General features: G+C 35.4%; 1 protein-coding gene across 5 annotated transcripts in view; it reads right to left on the bottom strand.

Annotated features, from left to right (window-relative positions):
• The window catches only part of Glut4EF (Glucose transporter 4 enhancer factor), a 235,360-nt gene that overhangs the window by 164,005 nt on the left and 48,790 nt on the right, over nucleotides 1–22,565 (bottom strand). For 3 of the 5 annotated variants that reach the window (XR_012457388.1, XR_012457386.1, XR_012457387.1), the window contains one exon: nucleotides 2,351–2,400. Coding sequence is in view for 1 of the 5 variants with exons in the window: in XM_074124515.1 (XP_073980616.1) it covers nucleotides 2,237–2,400 (164 nt within the window). In the remaining 4 variants the exon portion in view is untranslated. Of the gene's footprint in view, nucleotides 1–2,236; nucleotides 2,401–22,565 lie in introns of those variants that run through there. The other 2 variants (XR_012457389.1, XM_074124515.1) reach the window with 1 other exon arrangement.

Below are 22,565 nucleotides of genomic sequence, written 5' to 3' on the forward strand. Positions count from 1 at the left end.
GGGCAGGTGTGTGTGTGTGTGTGTGTGTGAGGGGAAAGGGGAGGTAGAGAAATCGCGATTAAACTGAGAAGATGGCGTGCGAGATTACGCTTTCCAGTTGAAGACCGGGCCTGGAGAAAGAGGAAACAGGCAAGGAGGGGGGACTACTGGACTTGATACAACTACCTGCTAGCTCACGGCTACATGCATGGTTACGTCAGAGTAATGTCCATCCAACATGTGGGGCTTCTCCTAAAATCTTCACCAAAACAAGAAAAAACTTGTTCTTCCAATTGTCGTCATTCCTGCCCCTCCCCCTAATGGAAGTGAACTGTCAAAGTTTCAAGCCAAAAACTTCGTATTTTCAGAATTATCCTGGGGGGCACTTAGTTTATATAATGCAGCAAAATAATTTTAAATGATTGCAAAACTTCCCCTTAGTAGATGTAAGAGAAGAACGTCGCTTTAATGTTACTTAGGGGAGCCCTAACCCTTTCATCCTTCCAAATTTCATCACAATCGGGTTACGTTTTACTGAGTTATTAGTAATAATAAATTTAGAAAGGTCCTCACATATACATGGAGCTACAATAAATCTTCTCTCAGTCGATGTACAGCGTCGAGACCCCCAAAAAGGCACATCTACATGAAATTCCGAATCGAATGACACCTCATTCATGAAAATCGGTTCACGCGTTTAGGCGCTACGGTTGTTTACAAAAAAGGTAACAACAACAAGAACATTTTCTGAAAATGCCGTTTTTGCCCCTTTTTCAGCAACTTATTTCTCGAAATCTATTTAATTGATGTTGTTACTAAAAAATGCAGTTATAAAGGAGGATTTCCACTAAATTTTAAAGCAAATCTGGTAATTTTATCTTTTATAGAAAAAGAGAAACAAAATTGTCAAAGTTGGGTGTTTTTCAACGTTAAACTTTTACGTTTTCGCGCACTTTTTGACGATCAACCCCTGTACAACCATCCTAGCCGATCAGTTTTAATAAAGAGTTACAGCGAGAAAAATAATTTAAATTTAATTATTTATTTATTGCCATTATGATTATTACGATATTACCATGGGTCCGAGCGGTTCTTGTGCCTGTTGTCTTCGTGTATAATATTATGATTCACCACATTGTGGTATTATTAAGCGCCACGGTAGCCGAGCGGTTAGAGGCGAGACCTGCAAAGCTAATATGCGTTGAGGTACTGGGTTTTAATTCCCCGGTCTTAGGCCTTGGATTTTATTTAATAGTTAATAAAAGAAATTAACAGTAAAGTATGTTTGCTAGTCGCCTCCGTCCACGACACCTAATTGGTAGTTGGACGTTAAGCCCGCCTGAAAAAATAGGCGATTACTTTACTTTATTGCCATTATTATTTATTTTCATTTAAGAGGATTTCTGAGATCATTAGAGCCTGCAGCTTCTTTTTAGTGCTTCGACCGGCCTCAGGACAGTTTTCTCTCGTTACAGACAGCCACTTTCTTTCACCGAACCGTGAACTACAACAGGAAGAACAAAATCTAAGGTCCAATATCTCGCTGGATCCCCGACTGAGAAACCACTTAGAGCTAATCCCTTCCTCTATTCCCCTTATTATTGACATGTATGGTAAAAAAACTGTTTTTTGTCCAGTAAAGGAAAAGATAAGAAAGTCAAAAACCTTACTCAATAAAGAGGATTCAGAGAACAATGCACTGAGTTGAGAAGTCCTCTGAAGGATAATACAACCAGAAAAGAAAAAAAAAAGGCTCTGCGAATTACAGAGTGTAGAAGAAAGACCTGAATAAGAGGTTAACACACACAACCTTAATTATTACATAGAATACCTGTAATTATCCAAATAAACACAACAGTTGATAAAAAGGAAGGAATGTAATTTTGTGTTGCATGTTGTGGAGTGAAAAATATGTCTTACAAAAAAAGAGAATAACAGTCGCTCTAAAGAGACATAATTATAATAATTGCGGAGTATTGTTCATTCTTTTGGAATAATAATTATAATAATAAATAAATAATTTATGATTGTATGGGTCCAATCTTTAGTTATTTATGAGAAATAATAATTTAAGAAAAATTATGGCGTAAATTAATTACTTTATTCATTAAAACTCTGCGGTAGGTCAGCTGTAAAAGACAGCTGACCATAAAGAAACTGCATAGAAAAATGCATCATGTTTAGAAACACCTAACTTTTACTTTAAAAGCTAAAATTTTTTGGTTAACACAAAACAGAAAAAAATTAAATGACTTACCCATAGGTAGGCGGCACGTCAATATTATGCGACGATAATCGCCGACGATCGCCAGCCATATCCGCCAATCGGGAATAATCAGTGTCCTGATCTTGTAATCTGGCCGATTTACGGCACTCGGTTAACCGGACATCCTCTAGGCGTTTCTTTATTTCAAGACCACCCTGGAAAGAAAATAAATAAATAAGATAATTATTCTAATTACAAATTTATTTGCATACAAAGTTGACTTGGTTGTGCTACAGATAGATTAAAATAAATAATTAGCATTATTGTAATTATTATTAATTTTTTTAATAGTTTTATGGCGACCTGTACAATAAATATACATATACATCAGGCTACGAATAGAAAGAATGTTGCAAAAACTGCATATCCGGCGTAGAAAGCAACTCGTAACGGCCTAAGAAGAAAGAAATCATCCCAGTGTTGATTGGAATTGTCCAGGATAGAAGATCACGAGGCCCACGTCGTTTTAGTCGTCGCAGTAGATTATTTGGTCGAATTATAGTGGAAAGTGTTTGAACTGAATAGGGAATTTGAAGAATCGTTAATGGATAATTTTTCGGGTGGCAAAGGAGTGGATATTTCAGATCAACGCAAAAAGGGAGATTAAGGAAATTATGAGTGACCCAAAATTGTGCCTTAAAAGTAAATTTTGGAAACCATAACGATAGATCTTTCTAGGTGTGTAGACAGAAACATAGGTAAATACGAGTATACCCTTTTATATTTTTGGGTCCACTGAAACGATTTGCAAAAATAATAGTAACATTGAAATAAGAAATATTTTATAAAAATACGCGAACACATATCCGGTTAACTCGATCGCCCACTTAACAGAGAAAACTTCAAAAAAACTATATCTAATAATTCTAGCTAATTATAATTATTATTTTGTACAAACTCTTGTTAACAATATTAAAAAAGTAAAAGTGGTAGTTAACGAGCAATAAGTGCGAATACTAAAAATATAAAGTACCATTTTAACAATTAATAAATTAAGTCAATTAACAGCAAATTTATTTCCTACTCTAGCTCCTCTATAAGTAAACATTATAAGATAAGAGCTAGATAAACAATGTTATCAAAATGGTGGAATAAAAAGATGTACTTATAAAATTGAAGCAAAACAAAAACAATTTCATCATTTCACTTGATAAAACATTTAATTTTCTAAATTATTTTGCTGTGAAACATTCACATTCATTGTGTCACTGAATAACTATTCTTAATTTTATGTTTCTAATAGTACTATTTTACAATTTAAATGCCCAAGATGTATAATAATCTTGAAACTGATATTTGTGCCGAAAAATGATTTAGATCACTATCTTCTGGTCTGACGAGAAGTAGTTTTGTGATGGTTGCATTTTTACGTTCAAAGTTGAAAACTTTCAATTAAAAAAAAAATGAAAAACTTCACAATGAAAGTGCAATTAGTTCAAAAATTATAGGAAAATCTTTGGAGGGAAAAATTTTGAAAAGGAAAACCTCCCCCCCAAAATGGGGGGAAATCTATTCTAGTGGCGATTTCCCTAACTTAGCCTTTTAAGTTTATTGTCCACAATAACAGAACCGACAAACGGAAACATTATTTCTGTACAAAAGGTACGGTGGTTGTCCTCTGCCTTATTATATTGTAATGTGTGCATCGCACTAAGGGCCGGATTTAGATGAAAAGAGGCCCTAGGCTATTCCACTTGATGAGGCCCTTTCACCTCCCATTTTTAAGTTTGTGAATACAAATATAAGATAATAAAATACATCACTACTGTGATATACGTCAAAGCGAGCATGTTAAATGAAACATGTTATTTGTAATAACCTTTATAAAAAATGTGGCATGGATAATAAATAGTCTAATATTAATTTTGCTAACAATTTGATTGTAGGCCCCTCTTGATCTTGAGGCCCTAGGCTGAAGCCTAGTTAGCCTATAGCGGCCCTGATCGCACTCAACAGACTTATTATTTAAAATACCTAATTATTTTAAATGGTACCCTTCTTATAATATTTGTTAGGAAGGGAAAAAATAAGAATTTCTAGTGCCTGGGTAGAGTAAACGGAACCGTTAGCTGGTGATGACCAAATTCTCTGGGTTCCCGTTACTTCTAGGGCTGTTTACAGAAACAGAAAGCGAGAGATATGGAGTTGTAGAAGGGAGCTAGGGCTGCCATGGTTTTAAGCATGGTGGTGGAGTAAATATTGTTAGTTGTGAAGTTGTGCTATGTCTGGACACTCAATTGCATTCAGGGCATTGTATACAGTTGCTGAGGATTCATTCTTACACTCTCTTCACGACCTTACTCTATTCGTCATTCAGTTTAGGCCAATTCTTCTAGAAATAGTTAATATTTAGTTTACCCTAGTTAGTTACTGTAAATTTCGCTCGTTCCTAAGTTAGTGTTAATGCTAGCCATTAAACTCTTACGTCATTTTATCTTCTATTCTATTTAACCCTTCAGCCTCCCTAATCAAATCACAATATTCCGCTCGCGCCTATAAATTAAACTGCATTTTTTACTTTGCCAAATTTATTTAACACATTTCTGAGATGTTTTTCCCTCTAACAGACTTTCCACCGCCAACGTTGTACTCGAAACTTTGAGCCCACATTACGTACAAGAAGTAGATGAATACTCCTATAGGGAAAAAAACCAGTATAAGCGAAATTCTCTTGAAATGTACCACACAGTAAAACAGAACAACACAGTTAACTTTAGGACAGACACGTCGAATTTGGCCAACTGCTACAATTTTATTATTAAAAAAAAAATAGATATCCAAATTTTGTACATAATTATTGCTGGGTTTTTTAAATTTACTTCAAATCTTTTGGTTATTTGTTATTTAGTGCATAAGGGTTATTTGGTTTCTCCTGTGTTTTGGGTTTAACGGTTTTTGTTGTTTAAAGAAATTTCCCAATATTTATTGTATTTACTCTTTTGTTGTAACTAGTCTATTGTATCTGTTCAATTGTAATTACCAAAATTCCCCTGTAAGTCCCGCTATATCTGTATAAATATACATGCTTCTCCATTTCTGGCTCTTAGTTTCTGTAACTCAACCAACCCGCATAGCCACGTAAGTTTCAATAATTATAAAGAATTTATTGTATTTTACTGTTTATTTTTGTATTACTGATTTTTACTGTTTTTTCTATGTGACTGACTCTGTAAATTGTTTTTGTATTTGTAATATTCAGGCCCTGAAGAGGACAATATATTTGTCGAAACGTTGGCAAAAAGACGAGTTGTTTTATTCGACCGATTCCTCGCAAATCTTCCATCCTAAGTTTAGATGAATAACATTTATTCGAATAATTCTACACTCTGTCTTCTGAAGTACTTTTCTTTTATATTCAAAAATCGTGCGAATTGTTTACTACATTGATCTGTACAAAATTAAGGCTGGCTAATTATCTCTTATTTAATATATGATTAAACGAATCTCACGCAATAAAACTCTCCTAAGATTTTTCTGTATTGTTTTATACGCTGACCAATTACAATGAAGAAAGAATAAATGACGCAACATAATATTGTTTAAACAATAAAGTGGGGAAGAGAGAAGATAAAAATAGGTCAGTCCAATTAAGAAATCAACATATTCTATAATTTAAATAAAATAATCAATAACTTTAAAGGATACAAGACGTTCATCCAATAGCAAAATTTTGTACAAGAATATAATTAATCAAATCAATAAATAATGGATATCCGATAACAAAATGTGTGAGTGTGGTTTTGTAAGTTTGTCAGTTCTATGTATTTATTGCAATTCTCCTTTTATAACAGATAACAGCATGCAGAGATAATAGTTCTCTTGACTTTCACCAACACCACTACAAAAAGAAAAAAAAACCGCTATATTTACACTCTCTCTCATACTAATACAGTGAAAACTCTGTTTAAGATGATTTAACAAAAAATTCTACATAATAACCCCGATAATGATCAAGAAACTCCAACTATTACGTCATTTTAAGATTTTTTTGTTTTGTTTTTTCAGTATGTCTTTGTTTACGGGAGAGATATTGTTTACTTCACTTTTTAAAAAAATAATTATTAAGAATTTACAATTTCAGAAAAAAAAAATATATTACATGAACTTGTACATTAAACCGAAATGGCACTTAAGATCAGCGTTTACCAACTCTCGATTATTTGAGGGAAGCGTTCAACTCAAGTGTTTGAATCCACCTGGTGGCCCTTAGATGCTTCTCTTTCTAGGAGCTTCTTACAAGCTCACTGGTGATGGACAGTGTTTTCCTATTGTAACTAGAGAACATTGCCCGGAAGCCGGAGTGCACACTGAAAGAAAAGCTCCGGGTGCCAATAACTTCAGTGGTTGAAGCTTATGAACAGATTTTCATGAATAATTTGCTCACAAAAATATTCTCAAATATTCCAGGAAAAACAAAATTGGTGAAAATGCTTTTGGTATTTTGGAACTGTTTATCCCTTAACTTGAAAGCTTTTGGAACTGTTTATCCCTTAACTTGAAAGCTTTTGGAACTGTTTATCCCTTAACTTGAAAGCTTTTGGAACTGTTTATCCCTTAACTTGAAAGCTTTTGGAACTGTTTATCCCTTAACTTGAAAGCTTTTGGAACTGTTTATCCCTTAACTTGAAAGCTTTTGGAACTGTTTATCCCTTAACTTGAAAGCTTTTGGAACTGTTTATCCCTTAACTTGAAAGCTTTTGGAACTGTTTATCCCTTAACTTGAAAGCTTTTGGAATTGTTCAGAAATAGATTCCAGAGAATTAACATCACCAAAATCCGGGGCTACCAATTTTTGTAAATCCCTTTACAACCCAGAAGTAAACATTGATACTGTTAAATCCACAGCTGAACACTACTTCATGAAGAATTGATGAAGAAATTTGTAAGGTTTTTCAAAATGGATATCTTACGATTCGGAGAAAAACTTTTAGAACCTAGTGGATCATGAAACATAAAATCGTGTTTTAAAAGATTAAGGAAGAAGAAGAAAATAAATTTATTATCCTGGGACTAATGTCCCCTAAGAATAAATACATGTGCAGTTGGAGGCCCTATTGGTTTGGCCTAACTTTTAAATATTTATAAACAAAAATAAGTATTTACAAAAAAAAAATTGAAATTAATAAAATAAAGGGATACAACTAGAATTTCAGAGAAAGCTGGTTAGAAAAGAGATAATTGATCAGAAGGGTTTTTAAGATGGAAAGGGTAGGAGTATGAAGGACAGATGAATGTAAGGAGTTCCAGAAAGAGGTAGCGCGTATTAGGAAGGATTTGTCAAAGGATGAAGTACGGTGTGACAGAATATCACAGAGGAACGAGATCTAGTATTACGAGAATGGATCGAGGATTTGAACTTGAAGAGTTGGAAAATATAAGATGGTCTTTGAGAGATTGGATAAGTTGGAAAAGGAATGAAGCCCAAAAAAATACTGGCGGCTGTAGACAGGGGAAAAGCCACTTCAACTCATCGTAATGGTGCGAAATGCGAGAGTCTCTTTTTTGTGTTTAAATTATGTTTTGGTCCCAAATATTCATGGATTTGATATTGGGGATTATCATTAAAATCCCGATTTTGAGATATTACTAAGCTGAATGCAATGGTCAAGGATTACTCTAATTGTAATGTTACTTTTCCCTAAATCAAGCTTTACAACGCTTTCAGCCTTCGGAGCAGCGCCAAAAGTTTAGCTGAAGATACGAGACAAACCACTTTGCAGGGAAATCTAAGAGAAGCATGTCATGGACTTTTCCGTTGCAGTCCGATGCACTGACCACTTAGCCAACAATCTCTTACCATATTATTATCATTATTAGACTATGGTTCACTAGAGAACGGGTACACGAACAGTATTTGGATTTGAGTCCAGGATATATGTCTTGCATTATGAGCTGGAAATATCGCAATAGTGAAAATCTGTTATTTACTGCTGACAGCCGATCAAACCAGAAATACTTTTTTGTGTTTCCAAAGAATCCGCCTAAGAAACTCCATATAATATCAGATTAAATTACAGAATTCAGAAGACCAATCATAAATCACAGAAAGCAGAAATAAATAAAAATAAAATAAAGAAAAACCACAAATCTAGGGTGAAACCAGAAAAATAACCAATATTATTTTCCACAATTCATTGGTCAATAATATTTGTGGTTATTTTTTAAATAACCAATATCTGAATACTTGTTTTTATTGGCTGGTTACCTAACGAGTTACGAAAAATCTTTACAAAGTGCTTTTTTTAAAAAAAAAAAAGTTATAAAATGGGTCAAACACTGACTGGGGTGAAAAGTGACACTTTCCCTCGCGAGAACCTGTTTACAATTTGAAAAACAAATCAAAACTTTTAGACCTATGCCTATATTGTCTGTCCTCCTGCTTTTAGGCCTATATTATGTCCTATTGTGCGTAATTAATTCCAAAATCGTGATCATTCTCAAGAGGAAGCAGGCGCCTCTAAAAGGATCTACCACCAACTTTGTGTCAAGGTTAGTGTGGGGAAGATCTTGGGACGAATAAAAGGTATAGGCAAAGACAAGGTCTTTATTTTTTTCATCATATGGTTGGCCACACATTCAGGTCATCAGGGTAATGTGAATGAGGTGGCATTCTCTCCACAGGAGCCTTCATAGGAGACGTGAACACTTTTGTGGTGTTGCACCAAAGACCAGTGTGCATAAAGCCGAACTGGTGGCTGGGGAAACCTCTAAACTACTTGCCTGCAGGCCATAAAGTGCATAATTAGTTACTCGGCCCAGCAAGGCCAAGCTATTGTGATGGCCTTTGCCGTAAAAGGAAGCGGTAAAAAACGGAAGTACTCGTTTTGAGATCTTACTTAAATAGGATTAAAATCTCTTTAAAGGAGAATTCAATCAGAAACTTAGTAAAAATTTTTAAGTTTTAAGAAAACCCCTGAGTTAAGTCATTCGTTATCCAATAGAAAAATTTGAAGTTCTATAATTTTAACTTACGAGGGTCGTTTGAAAAGTCCGTGCAAAGTCAGAGAGATAGCACTACTTCGCAAGGAATAATTCTCATCGACTATCTGGAAAAGGGTAAAACTATTACAGGTGCATATTATTCATCGTTATTGGACCGTTTGAAAACCGAGCTGCGAGAAAAACGCCCACGATTGGCCCACAAAAAAGTCCTTTTCCATCACGACAACGCACCAGCTCTCACCTCAGCAGTTGTGGTCGCAAAATTAATGGAAATAGGGTTCCAACTCGTTTCACATCCCCCCTATTCTCCAGACTTGGCTCCCTCGGACTACTATTTGTTCCCCAATATGAAGAAATGGCTGGCGGGAAAAAGATTTTATTCAAACGAGGAGGTGATTGCAGAAACGAATGGCTATTTTTCAGACTTGGACAAATCCTATTATTCGGAAGGGATCAACAAACTAGAGCAGCGTTGGACGAAGTGTATAAGCCTAAAAGGAGACTATGTTGAAAAATAAAAAAGGTTTACCCTAAAAAATTAAGTAGTTTTTATTTTTGCACGGGCTTTTCAAACGACCCTCGTGTACCTGTTTCCAAAAAACCAATTAATCATTCCCCTGTAAATTGAACGTGATTCCTGTAGACAGAGACTTGTTCTAACAAGTACAGAAACGTCTCTCAGACTGTACAATATACTGTATATCGTATAAAGAAGTTGGTGTTTATAAAAAGTAAAAACCGGTTCCACAAACAATAGAGCGAGGTTCGAAGCACCTACAAAGTTGTCTACAAAGTTACCTTCACTCTCTACTGCGCTTTTTCTTATATAAACTTAATTTTAAATATAAGTGAATAGACGAAAGAAAGTTTATTTTTTTTAGGTATTAATTTTAACTACTTAATTCCTAAAAGTTGAAATGTGGATACAAAGATTATAAATCAATATTAATAAAAATGAAAGCTTAAGTTATCTTGTATCTAACTTAGTGAACGCTGAAGCAGGGATGTCAAACTCAATTTAAGCACGAGCCAATTAGGTGCTATAGGCAAGATTCACGCGGGCCGCATCACATTTACAAATCTTGGTAAATTTATATTCTAAAGTGAGGATTCAAGAATATGGATAGAATAATTAAAACACTATATAATTGTATTTATAAAAACGAGAATTATTCTTTTTTACCCAAATTTGGCCAGCGATTTCCCTCGTACAAGTTTTGCTATAACTGGATTCAGACTGAGAAAGTAAGGGATATATTTTGGGGAATCCCTACTTCTTTTTTGTCTTTTAAAACCGAATCATTCTGGAATTCCATTTAGAGTGGCAGACACATATCGCTTCCAGAACTGAATCATCGTGTTTACAAATGCCTGCAGGTCTTCAGGAAAGGTACTGGGGCCACGAACACACTCGTCTTCAGTAGCTAAAAAAAGGGTTAACGAGGGAGGGAATTATGTGTACGGTATCGTCGTGATGTTGCCCCTAGGCGATATTTTCTTCATAACAAATTTTTTGCTATTTTCATTTTATTTCAGAACAAAGTGGGCCACAAAAAAAATTACCTCGAGGGCCGCGCTAAAAAAAAATTGAAACTGACAGTATGGGGCTTGACACGGAAGGAAATCCATCAAAGGAAGTGAGTGCTATTTTACAGGACTTGGATTTTAATTATCTTTTAACTATTTCTCCATGGCCTTACGATTTTGATGCGCTGTAAAAAAGAAAATAAAGAAATAAAACAAATAATTTAGCGAGAATAAAAGATTTAAGAATTATACAATTTTATATTATTTTAGGGTTGCATAATTGCGGGCTTTCGAACAAAGTGCTCATGCAAAGTGAGCGTGTGATTCTCCCGCATTAGAAGCCGGAAATTGATCAAGGTGATTTATAATCTGTAGAAGCAAATATATATAAAAATACTGGACAAAGAGAAATGAATGAAGGTTTGGAAAAGCAATAAAAACTATTAAATTAATATGCCGAAGGTAATTTTTGCCTTGATATTGTTATATTAGAGGTTAGAATAAAGATTAAAAATATATACAATATATATAAGTAGGTATATGTATGTTAAGAGTGACAAGGACATTGTTAGATTGGTGCCAATGATGACGCTACACGATTGGTTTGGGCACAGAACTGCATTCAGAGCAAAGTGAACACCATTGAAGTGTCAGAGGACCTTTGTACTAACCAACCACACACGGCTGCATTGCTGGATTGTATCCCCCAAACAATTATTGCTCTGTACTTGGCCCCTTTTACGTACATTGTGTAAAAGTAATTTTGATGTCCATCCTTATAAATTATGCATATTTAATAAGTTAGCTAATAAGGTATAAAAATTATCTTATTGATTATTTTTTTGCAGGAATTGAACACAAAAAAAATAACTAAATTTGGTCATACTGCAAGTCCAAAAAATGGCCTAGTATGGCTAACAAAAATGAATCATTAAAATCTTATTTCAACTGATAAAATAGGCAAAAACCGGAATAAAAAATTAAATGAAGATAAACTATCCTATCATATTGTACGTATAATATATAAAAACATCGAAATATAAAATAAATTTATAGGAAATACAAGAGAATAGAGAAGTGGCAAGCCTGGAGTTGGTAAAGAAGATTGCAGAGGCTAGTTTTCAACACTGAGGAGAGTGACGAAAGTAAACTGAAAGAAAAGAGTTCCAAAGTGAGGTGGCACGAATAAGGATTTGCCCACAGGTTTCTGTCCTGTAGGAAAGGATTGTACAGGACAGAAGAACGAAATTCGGGTATGTCGGGAATGTAAAGTTCCGATTTAAAATGGAAGAAATTGAAGAACATAGGGAGATCTCTAAAAGCGGGTAGAATAGGAAGCGAGTCAAAGGAAGTTAATAGATGGCGAAATGCTGGGATGTGACAATCTTTCGAGAGAATCTTAAAGAGTTAGAGATATCCTGTGGGTGTTCACATTAAATTTTTTGTTTTTTCTTTAAAAAATAATAAATCGAATCGATTATAATCGAAAAAAATTGGTTTGACACAAAATGGTAAAGAATGTTAAAAGTGTCGTAACAATGTGTATATATACATATAATTGCCGATGTGTTCTAGTGTGAGGAAGGTGGTTGTGTTACAGACAGACAAACACATTTCATTGTTATTATGCAACAATGTGAGTTAGTGTGAGTGAGCATGCTCTAACTAAATGCACTGCCACACAATATTAAACAAAATACGATAATAATAAAAGCTAAAAACTAGTCGATCTCCGAGATAATTGCAAGTGCAATACGTACCACACACGTACACACAGAATTCCAAACATGTATACACACACACACACAAACACGAAAAAAACAACAAAATTTAGGACACAAACGACCCAACCAGTACAGCCTTGTCCTACTTTACGTTTCATCATTCTCATACTGACGCGCGCGGGCTGGGTGAATGCCGCAACAACATGAATTCCCTCTCTTTTCTTTGTGTTTCCCGCCGCCTTTCCCAGATTGGTTCAGTTTTAATAGCGGTTTATGTTCGCCATAGAAGCCCAAATCAAATATTACCTAACCTAACTTTATAAAAAGTACAAAAATCTTGTTAAGTAAGTAAAGTAATCGCCTATTTTTTTCAGGCTGGGCTTTACGTCCAACTATCACAATTTAGGTGTCGTGGACGGAGGCGACTAGCAAACATACTTTACTGTAAATTCTCTTTCATTAACCATTAAATAAAATCCAAGGCCTAAGACCGGGGAATCGAACCCAGTACCACCACAATGCATATTAGCTTCGCTGGTCTCGTTTCTTAATCCGCTCGGCTACCGTGGTACCTGCAAAAATCTTGTATAGACTCTCAAAGATTGTCACTTATCCACAATTCTTAACATTCTAACTTGTTGGGAATATACTTAACCCAAAAAGTGCCAATTTTCTTTTTAGTTTGGTTGTCCAGTGATAGACGCGACAAATATTACTGGATCATTTCTCTCCCTCACTCGCGAAAATTCCTCTAATGATATTTTCTTACTTACTATGTAGGGCTAAGGCGCCACGGTAGCCGAACGGTTAGAAGCGAGACCTGTAAAGCTAAGATGTATAATGGTTCGATTCCCGGTCTTAGGCCTTGGCTAAAAGAAATTTACAGTAAAGTATGTTTGATAGTTGCCTCTGTCCACAACACCTAGATGGTAGTTGGATGTAAAGCCCGCCTGAAAAGGTAGGCAATTTTAACTTACTTTACTTACTATGTAGGACTAAAAGTTCATTTTACTAACATTTATATATATAAAAATTTTTTTTATTGATTTTAAACCCTAAATATGACGTTTAAATATGACATTTTCTAACTTCAATTTGCGTACTTAATAATTATCAGTACGTGTAATAAGAAACGGAATCGTAAGTTAAGTTGAAATCTCCATACGAAATTAATCATTAATCTCCTTCTGATAATCGATAAAATTCCGATATCGGTGAGGTGTACAATAATAGAAACGAGCTTCGACTGATAAAAATTAAAGAAATTAAGTTTGTGGTTCAAATTATTTTTACGAAAACAAAAACGAAGTGAAAACAAAAATTTAAAACGCAAAATTTAATCTTTTAACAAAATTTTGATCAAACTTAGATTATTCCATCTGTATTAAGACTACTTTGGTGATTAAGCCTATTATTTTACTTAAATAACACCCCAAGAAATAAGTTTAATCCACCTATTTCCAAGCTTTGGCGTAAAATGCATTTTTCTGCAACAAGCAGAAATCGTTCATTTCTCCCCCCCCCTTTTGTATGCTCTATTGAGATTCGATACGGGTAGAAAAACACGCATAATGACAGAAAAACATACTACCAAAAAACAAATTCGATAATGAAACTGATATTTCAGGAACAAATATTTAAAATCCTAAATCTGCACGATAAAAATAAATTTCTCTTTCACAGAGTTAGAGAAATTAAACTCGAAAATTTAAGATAAAAAAATAAAAAACCTGAATTAGGTATCGATAATTAGAATCGATTACATTCTGTCATATATTTAAAACAGCTTTTTAGGAGTGGTGGCCTTAATTTATTGGAAAAAATAAAAATAAATTAAAATACTTAAAAAAAAAATGCCTTAGGTGAAAAAGTAATAATTTTACAACTGGTAGAATTGTGGACACAGCCGGACGGACGAAGAAGACCGATTTTAGCCGAAATTACAGAAGAGATCAACCAAGAAACAAAAAAAAAACCTGACTAATAAGAAACGAAACAAGTTTCCTGGATAATGAGTTGTATCCGGTTGTTTCCTTAAAGGTATGAATGTAGGCCAAGAGGCCGGCCGGCCGGGGTTAGTGTTAGAGAGCGCGTTCGCCGTGAAACACTTTATACACACGCGCACCGCAGGCCCGCTAATACCCATACGTACGCGCACAATACCAAACACTGCGCAAACTCCTCGTCCCCACCACCACGACCACTATTTCTGTATTTTAAATATTGGAATCTTTCCCAACTTTCTAATTCTTTCGCAATAAATATCCTCTCTCTTCTGTCTCACTCATTCTACCCTAGCTTCACAGCTGTTCACCACCACCACCACTGCCATCAATATATTTTCCACTAAACACAATCTAAAATATTGTATATTGAATAACACGAGCCGAGCGAACAGCTGGTGAGTGGGGAGGACGACACAAGTGTACCATTACTAAATAAATACAATATGTAATGGGCAGTTTCGCTAAAATAAAGAATTAGGGCGAGATAAGAAATGGAAAATGAAGGGGGTGACCGTAGAGAAAGTTAGTCTAGGAAGGTTTCGCAAGTTTGCGAGAGAATGACCGCGAATAAGTAGGCCAGGTCAAGTGTGAGCTATTACCGAAGTTACATAAACCCCTCCTTGTTGCTCTCTCCTCCACCCGCTCACTATTAGCTATTTACTATTGTGCTAGAACTATCAGCTAGGTAGTGGGGAGAGCTAATTATAAATTAAAAAAAAAAATCCATCTTATTTTCAATTATTAAAAATCAAACATTACGTAAAGTTCCTTCTTTTCTTCGTATTTTTTAAACTAAGTTTTAAACTGAATTTATTTATATATATATGTTAATTAACTCTCTCATTTTTTTTTGTAAATAAATTATTCTCAATTGAATTACTTCCCTTTTTATTTTATTAATACATTATTTGCGATCATAGTTCACTTTTTATCAAAGGAATTAGTCAACAATAACAGGCAAAAATATGTCTAAAAAAGATGAGAAATGAAATTTAAGATGCTCTCAGAAAACTGGCTCAAAATTATTTCAAAATAATATACAGGGTGACCAGAGGTATATTTTTTTTAAACATATTTTTGTAGTATTTAAGCTCCTAAAAATTTTTTGAAATCGGTCAAGTTTTTCAAAAGTTATGGTAATTTAAAATATGGAAAACAAATTTCAGTTTATTGTCAAAATTACGTTATTTTTTTTAAAGAATCTGTTCAAACTGGACGCAATCAACGGGTAGGCAAGCCAATACTCTGCCTAGATCTTGACTTCGCCACCATAAATGCTGCTATAAGCAAAGCGTGGGAGTCCAGAGTTTTGGCTTGCCTACCCGTTGATTGCGTCCAGTTTGAACAGATTCTTTAAAAAAAAAACGTAATTTTGACAATAAACTGAAATTAGTTTTTCACATTTTAAATTACCATAACTTTTGAAAAACCTAACCGATTCAAAATTTCTTTTTGTGTTTTTTTTAGGAGCCCAAATACTATAAAAATATGCAAACAAAAAATATAACGTTCCATTTGAAAAAACAAAGTTGGATGCTGTATCTCGAGATACTTGGGTTTAAAAAAATGGGCCAATCACTGAAAATAAACTAAAAATGATTAAATACGTGGTTTTTTATTTTTTCAAAATTTCCCGCCGTTTAAAAAAAAAGTGGGTGGAGCATATAACTCTGGTCACCCTGTATGTCTACACCAAGAGCTTTGTAAATAAAGTAAAAGTAATCGCCTGTTTTTTTCAGGTGGGCTTTACGTCCAACTACTTAATTAGGTGTCGTGGACGGAGGCGACTAGCAAACATACTTTACTACAAAATTCCTCATATTAACACATTAAATAAAATCCAAGGGCTAGACTAGTACCGCAATACATCTTAGCTTTGCGGGTCTAGCCTCTAAACCGCTCGAGTATCGTGGCGCCTAAGGCTGGAAACATAGTGGAGCGGCGGGCAAAGCGGCGATGATAGCGAAGAGCGAAGCGGCGAAATCAAACACAAGTTAACATATGGGACCGCGCATAGTGGCGAGCAAAGCGAAGATAGAGCAACTCTATCTACTTCTAGTGTTTGTTTTTGCCGCTTTGCTCTTCGCTATCATCGCCGCTTTGCTCGCCGCTCCACTATGTTTCCAGCCTAAGGCTGGAAACATAGTGGAGCGGCGAGCAAAGCGGCGACGATAGCGAAGAGCGAAGCGGCGAAATCAAACACAAGTTAACATATGGGACCGCGCATAGTGGCGAGCAAAGCGAAGATAGAGCAACTCTATCTATTTCTAGTTTTTGTTTTTGCCGCTTTGCTCTTCGCTATCATCACCGCTTTGCGCGCCGCTCCACTATGTTTCCAGCCTAAGGCTGGAAACATAGTGGAGCGGCGGGCAAAGCGGCGATGATAGCGGGGAGCAAAGCGGCGAAATCAAACACAAGTTAACATATGGGACCGCGCATAGTGGCGAGCAAAGCGAAGATAGAGCAACTCTATCTATTTCTAGTTTTTGTTTTTGCCGCTTCGCTCTTCGCTATCAGCGCCGCTTTGCTCGCCGCTCCACTATGTTTCCAGCCTAAGAGGGTCCGATATGTTCACGTACACCTTTATATTGATATTCTAATGGACGGTATTCATTTGTACCTCTACGGAAGCAAAAACTACATAATTCGTAATTATATTTGTAAACAATCTGTATTTATTACAATGTAAATTCAAATTTGAAGAAATTAAATCAATTAGTCAAACAATAGGAAAAATTCTATAGCGATTTTTAAAAAAAGTATGAGTTACTTTAGGGTTATTGCTCGACAACAGCCCTAAAGATTTGCTTATAAACTTGAGGTACTAACTGTAATCATTTAAAACTATCTCAAGAGTGGTGGCGATGCTGGAATGGAGGAAGAAATGCATGAACTGAATAAGGTGAGCCTGATTTGGTGATGAAAGCAAAGGCTAACACTTGGTTGGTTGGAACAGGTCGCAAGAATAGAGGAAAAGAGAGAATGATCTAGAAGGAGATGGACCCAGGTGGTAGAAAGAGTAAAAGAGTTAGGCCTAGTTATGAGATGGCTGCCGCAAAGATCTAAGGAAAACTGCTGGATATGGATGAGTTTAGGAGGATCCGGGGTGTGATAGTGAATTAAAAAACAGTTGACAAATGAAAAGTAGAGAAACGAAAAACCTGAAGACTTCGCAATCTCCTGATGGTACATCAGAAAAGAGCATCCTTCGAAGTCATTTCATTGGTATCCTGAGTTTTAGCCGGGCTCATGATGGTCACCATTATCGGATGACTTCAATTCTTTCACTAGTGTATGTTGTCACTCACAATATTTACTAATTACCAACCCGGAAATTATAAATTAAAGAGAGCCAAAAAACCAAACGGGTTTCAAAACCCAAAATTTGACACGATACTGACAGCACGGCAGAGAAGGTGAATAAAGAAACACACTTTAAAGGTAGAAAAAAATAATTGAATAAATAATAAAGGAACGTCTCCTATTTCTAATAAATAGATCTGTATAATAAATTATTGTATCAATAACAATAGCTAATTATAATTTATTGTAACAACAACCATTTTACTGACATTATCCGGTAGTAATGTTACCGTGCTGAACGCTTGGCTAGGCTATAAATCATTCGCTTGTTTAACTATTTTTAACACTTGATTATAAAGTTTAACGTTTTGCATAATAACAATTCGAGATATTACTGTTATTACGCGAATGAATCAAAACAAATTTCACTTTATTATGGTTAGATATTTTCACATCTTTCAATTGATGTGTGTCCAAGATATTTATTTGGTGGATTCTCTTTAGGTAGCGGCGGTGAAAATTCAATCATGTTGAGCTAGACTTAGAATGACAGGAAAAGTATTACGTCATTACGTTAGTGTATCAAGTTTAAAGTCACCGAGAAAATCCAAAAGAAAACTGAAATACGGACGTGGAAATACGTACTTCCTGTAAAATGATCTTGTTCAGACTTATTGAAACAAGTTATTTAGTATTTCCTTTATGTGGTGAACAGAATTCTACCAAAAACACCAGATTGCAAATGGTTTTTACCAATAACAATTTACAGGAATTAATGCGAGAATATAGCTAATGTAGTACCAAAAAAACGTGGAGGGAAGACGTGCTTTCCAACTTCCGTTATAAGACTTATTCTTTTCTTGAAATTTTGAGGCGCCTAAATAGGCCTCCGGACAGTAAGCTCTAAGAAGCTCCTAAGAAGAGAAAATCTAAGAGCCAGCAGTCGGATTCGAACCCAGGATCTCCGTGTAAGAATTCAGTATGTGCTATCCACTGGTCTAAACCCTTCCCTTGATAATCCATTTTTAATTAAACAAAATTAAAATAACAAAAGTCTCCACCATTTTTATTGGCATATTAATATTTGAATAAAAAGTGCGTACTGTTTGAAGTTTGAAATGTTACCATTAAAACGGAAATCCGTGCTGAATTTCTCTGGTTGATAAATTCAGTTAAAGAGAGAAAAATATATGTCTATCTCGCTTCCGGTATACATGGTATTATAAATTTTATAATATATATCTAATTATTGATTTAGCAATATCCTGAGACAATTCAAATAAACATAGCATTTTTAAATTACCATAGAGAAGTTTATTATTTTTTACAATCACTTATTGGTGACGCAAGAATAATCTCTGGCGGGATAGCTCACTGGTGAGAGGAGGGAGGGTCCTGGAGAAATCCCCGGGGCGATAGGGAGTAAAATAAAATTATCTCTTGAGCTTAATGAACCAAACGACAAAATACCTTTAATTAAGGAAAATAATCATACAAAGGGAAAACTTATACTAGTTACGAAATAATAATAAAAAGATAAAACTCACAGACGATAGATAACATAAGCAGGCACTGGCCAGGCCGAACGCACGGTAGAGAATGAATTTTTTTATTTTTATTTTGGAATCTTGGCTGTAAACAGCACCTGCTCTTGCAGTCCAAAGTGCAAATTTATTTTATGTAGCAGCTCCAGCCTTCTATTGTACTTGGAGGCGCCACGGTAGCCGAGCGGTTATATGCTAGACCCGCAAAGCTAGGCCTTGCATTCTATTTAATGTGTTAATATGAGGAATTTATAGTAAAGTATGTTTGCTAGTCCCCTCCGTCCACAACACCTAATTGGTAGTTGGACGTTAAGCCCCGCCTAAAAAAATGGGCGATTACTTTACTTTACTATACTATTGTACTTGGCGAATTTTTTGGACAGGGGAGATGATACTCTTAGCCTAGGAGTATCACAAACCTCCTTCGCTAGAAGATGATAGTACTTCGTTAAAAATTTGCGTGAATGTTAACCGCATTTCGAACTCGCCAGTAAACATTTTGGGCAGTATTAGCCAAAAAGGAGTTGTTACTTCAATTAATTTAAACAAATGTTTTAATTTTTTTAAAACAATCACCGGACAGTGAGCTGTAAGAAGCTCCTAGGAAGAAAAAAAAATCTAAGGGCCATCAGCTGGATTCGAACCCACGATCTCCGCGTTGGAATCCAGTATTCGCTAATCCCTTCCCTACGTATTTTATTCTTTAAAAAAAAGAAGATTTGGTAAACAAATTCTAATGTTATTTTTGGCAGAATTAGTAAACAGTGTGAGAACCGCTTCTCCACCCCCTCTCTGTCAGTTTGTGAGTTTCCTATTCCCCCACTCCCTAATGAAAGCTTACAAAGTCAAAATGAAAAAATCATCCTACAGGATGTGCCAAGTTTTGAAGGGATGGATTATCTTAATAAACAGGCGATTAATAGGTTTGCCTATTCTCCCCTCTTCAACCGAACAAAATTCCATTATAATGAATTAAATTCACTAAGGTGGGGGATGATACTAAATTTATCTCTTTAATAACACCTTAATTACGTACAGAATCGCCTCTAGGGATTATATTCCAAAAATAAAGGCAATAAATTCAAACCAGTTGAAGTTTTATTAGTAGTAAACAAAACAATAAACATTTGAAGATAAAGGCGACAATCAGAAAACAGAGAGCAGAAAGGCACTGTAAATAGTAAAAACACATTCATATATCCGGGTGATATAAGTACCATGATGACGTAATACTCGAACATATGATTGTACTTAAGTTTGTCTGTTCTTTTTTATGTTTCTGTAGGAAGTTAAAAACGCAGCTGTGAGCGTTTGTGGGAAAGAGTAGCGCTGTTATCGTCAAGAACTCTTATTAAGCAATTTTGAAAGTAAAACTATTTTAAGTAACGAGCTGACATATAGTTTCGGTTAGCTTAATCCTCCATTTTTTTTAAAGCATTCCAAAAGTGTAGTTCTGAATATTTCTGTGAGGAATAACTTTATCAGGATCTGAAAATAGTGTAACAGAGACGTTACACCGGAAACCGAGTTGATTGCCAGTCTAAAATGGTTGTGGTTGGCTTCACTAGGTCCCGGATACGCCAGTTTGCTTCAGATGTTTAGTGGACATGCGAATTCTAGCGTACCCATCTTTGCGGCCTTACCCAGTCGCCAATATGCGCTGGCTGAGGTGAGTCCAATGAGACTGTGCGGCACTTTGTAGAGGTGTGTCCCGTTTATTCTGAAACTAGAGATCCACGTCTTCGGGAGGTTAAATGTTTTCCTTTCCGGAGATTGTGGCACCTGGTAATCTTTAGGAAACCTCTAGGTTTATTCCAGTGCACTGTGGCGATTCAAGTCGCCATGCTCCCTAGTGTCCTGTCACTACTTTATCAGTTTTTTTTTTTTGTACTGTTGTCCGGCAATCTCTAGCCGAATTTGTTGGCTTTTAAGCCCTGGTGTGTCTCATTTTGCCTGCGTTTCTTCCTCCTCATGAAGGAACCTCCCTTTAATACAATCTACAGTCTACAATAACAGTGACGTCTGCTAGAATAATGAACTTAGAACTAATAACCTCTTCTTGCACAAAACTAAATAAATATTCACTAGATCTGTTCTTGAACAATTCACGTAGCGTACCGGCTTGCGGAAACTGGTGCAATACTGCCCAGCTTTTCCGGGCAATGAGAGTCGCTTTGATAACTGTCTCCACTTTTCAATGCATCTACCTCGGACTCTGGTTTTCCTCCACTAGTGAAAACTCTCTATAGCTGTCAGTTACTTCTTCCATCTCTTCTAATGCCTACCTCTACTCCTTTTGTCTGTGATAACATGATCTATTCACTAACTATGGCAATATCCATTGCACAAACTTTTTCATGAACAGCACACTGTTTTCCGGGAAACTCTAGACCCTGTAGGTTCAGCAGTAGTTTAAAGAACATTGTAAGAACCATTCCCGTGAAAAAAAAAGCAAAACTGAAAAAAACTGTAGTAGTAGAAGCAACCAGGTTACTTTTTATTCTATTCAAAACACTCACACACTGCCACTAAAAACACTTCCGTTTTTACGAGACCTCAAAATGTAGTAATTAATGCAACCAAGAGTCCAAAATTCCTTGAGTTCTTGAATAGAAACTGTCCCAAGTTGAAGGTTGCATTTTATTTTAATACAAATTAAGATTGCAGTTTCTTATTCATACCTTACTCGTATAGAGGTGACCTTAATTCTTAAGCAAGGATATTTGCTAGAAAACAATCTATATGTATATATTTAGCAATGGAACAGGTGAAGGTCCCAGGGGCGCCACCACCCATTGCCAATCCTACCAGCGAAATCCTGCTTTGATAACAAGTTTGAACGAACTGGACAGTGGCCTCAAAATTTTCTCATAAACTAGATCACCTTAAAAAATAAAATAAAATTCAATAAATTGGAGGTGATCATAGAGGACGAGAAAACCATGAGCCTTTCCCTTTTACAGTAGTTCTCACTATTACCAGTTTTTAAGACTAGGTGTTTTTACTAAAGCAGCGCGATAAATTGAAGAAAACCCAAGAATAATGTGAACTGTATCCTTTAAAAGTACCTGAAAGGAATGATTATTTATAGCATTGTTTGTATTTTAGTTTTAGTAAATTTTATTTTAGTTTATTTTCGTTATTTGTATTATATAAATCTTAAATTTTTGTCTGTGGGTCAATTCTGGGTCATACTAAACTGAATAATCTAAAAATATTTCAGTCTTGACCTACATTTTAGAAAACTCCTCAAGAAGGGCAATCACATATCTTA

Source organism: Rhodnius prolixus, unplaced genomic scaffold (genome assembly GCF_049639745.1).
Source record: "Rhodnius prolixus isolate KJV_2025 unplaced genomic scaffold, Rpr scaffold_3, whole genome shotgun sequence".
NCBI lineage: Eukaryota > Metazoa > Arthropoda > Insecta > Hemiptera > Reduviidae > Rhodnius > Rhodnius prolixus.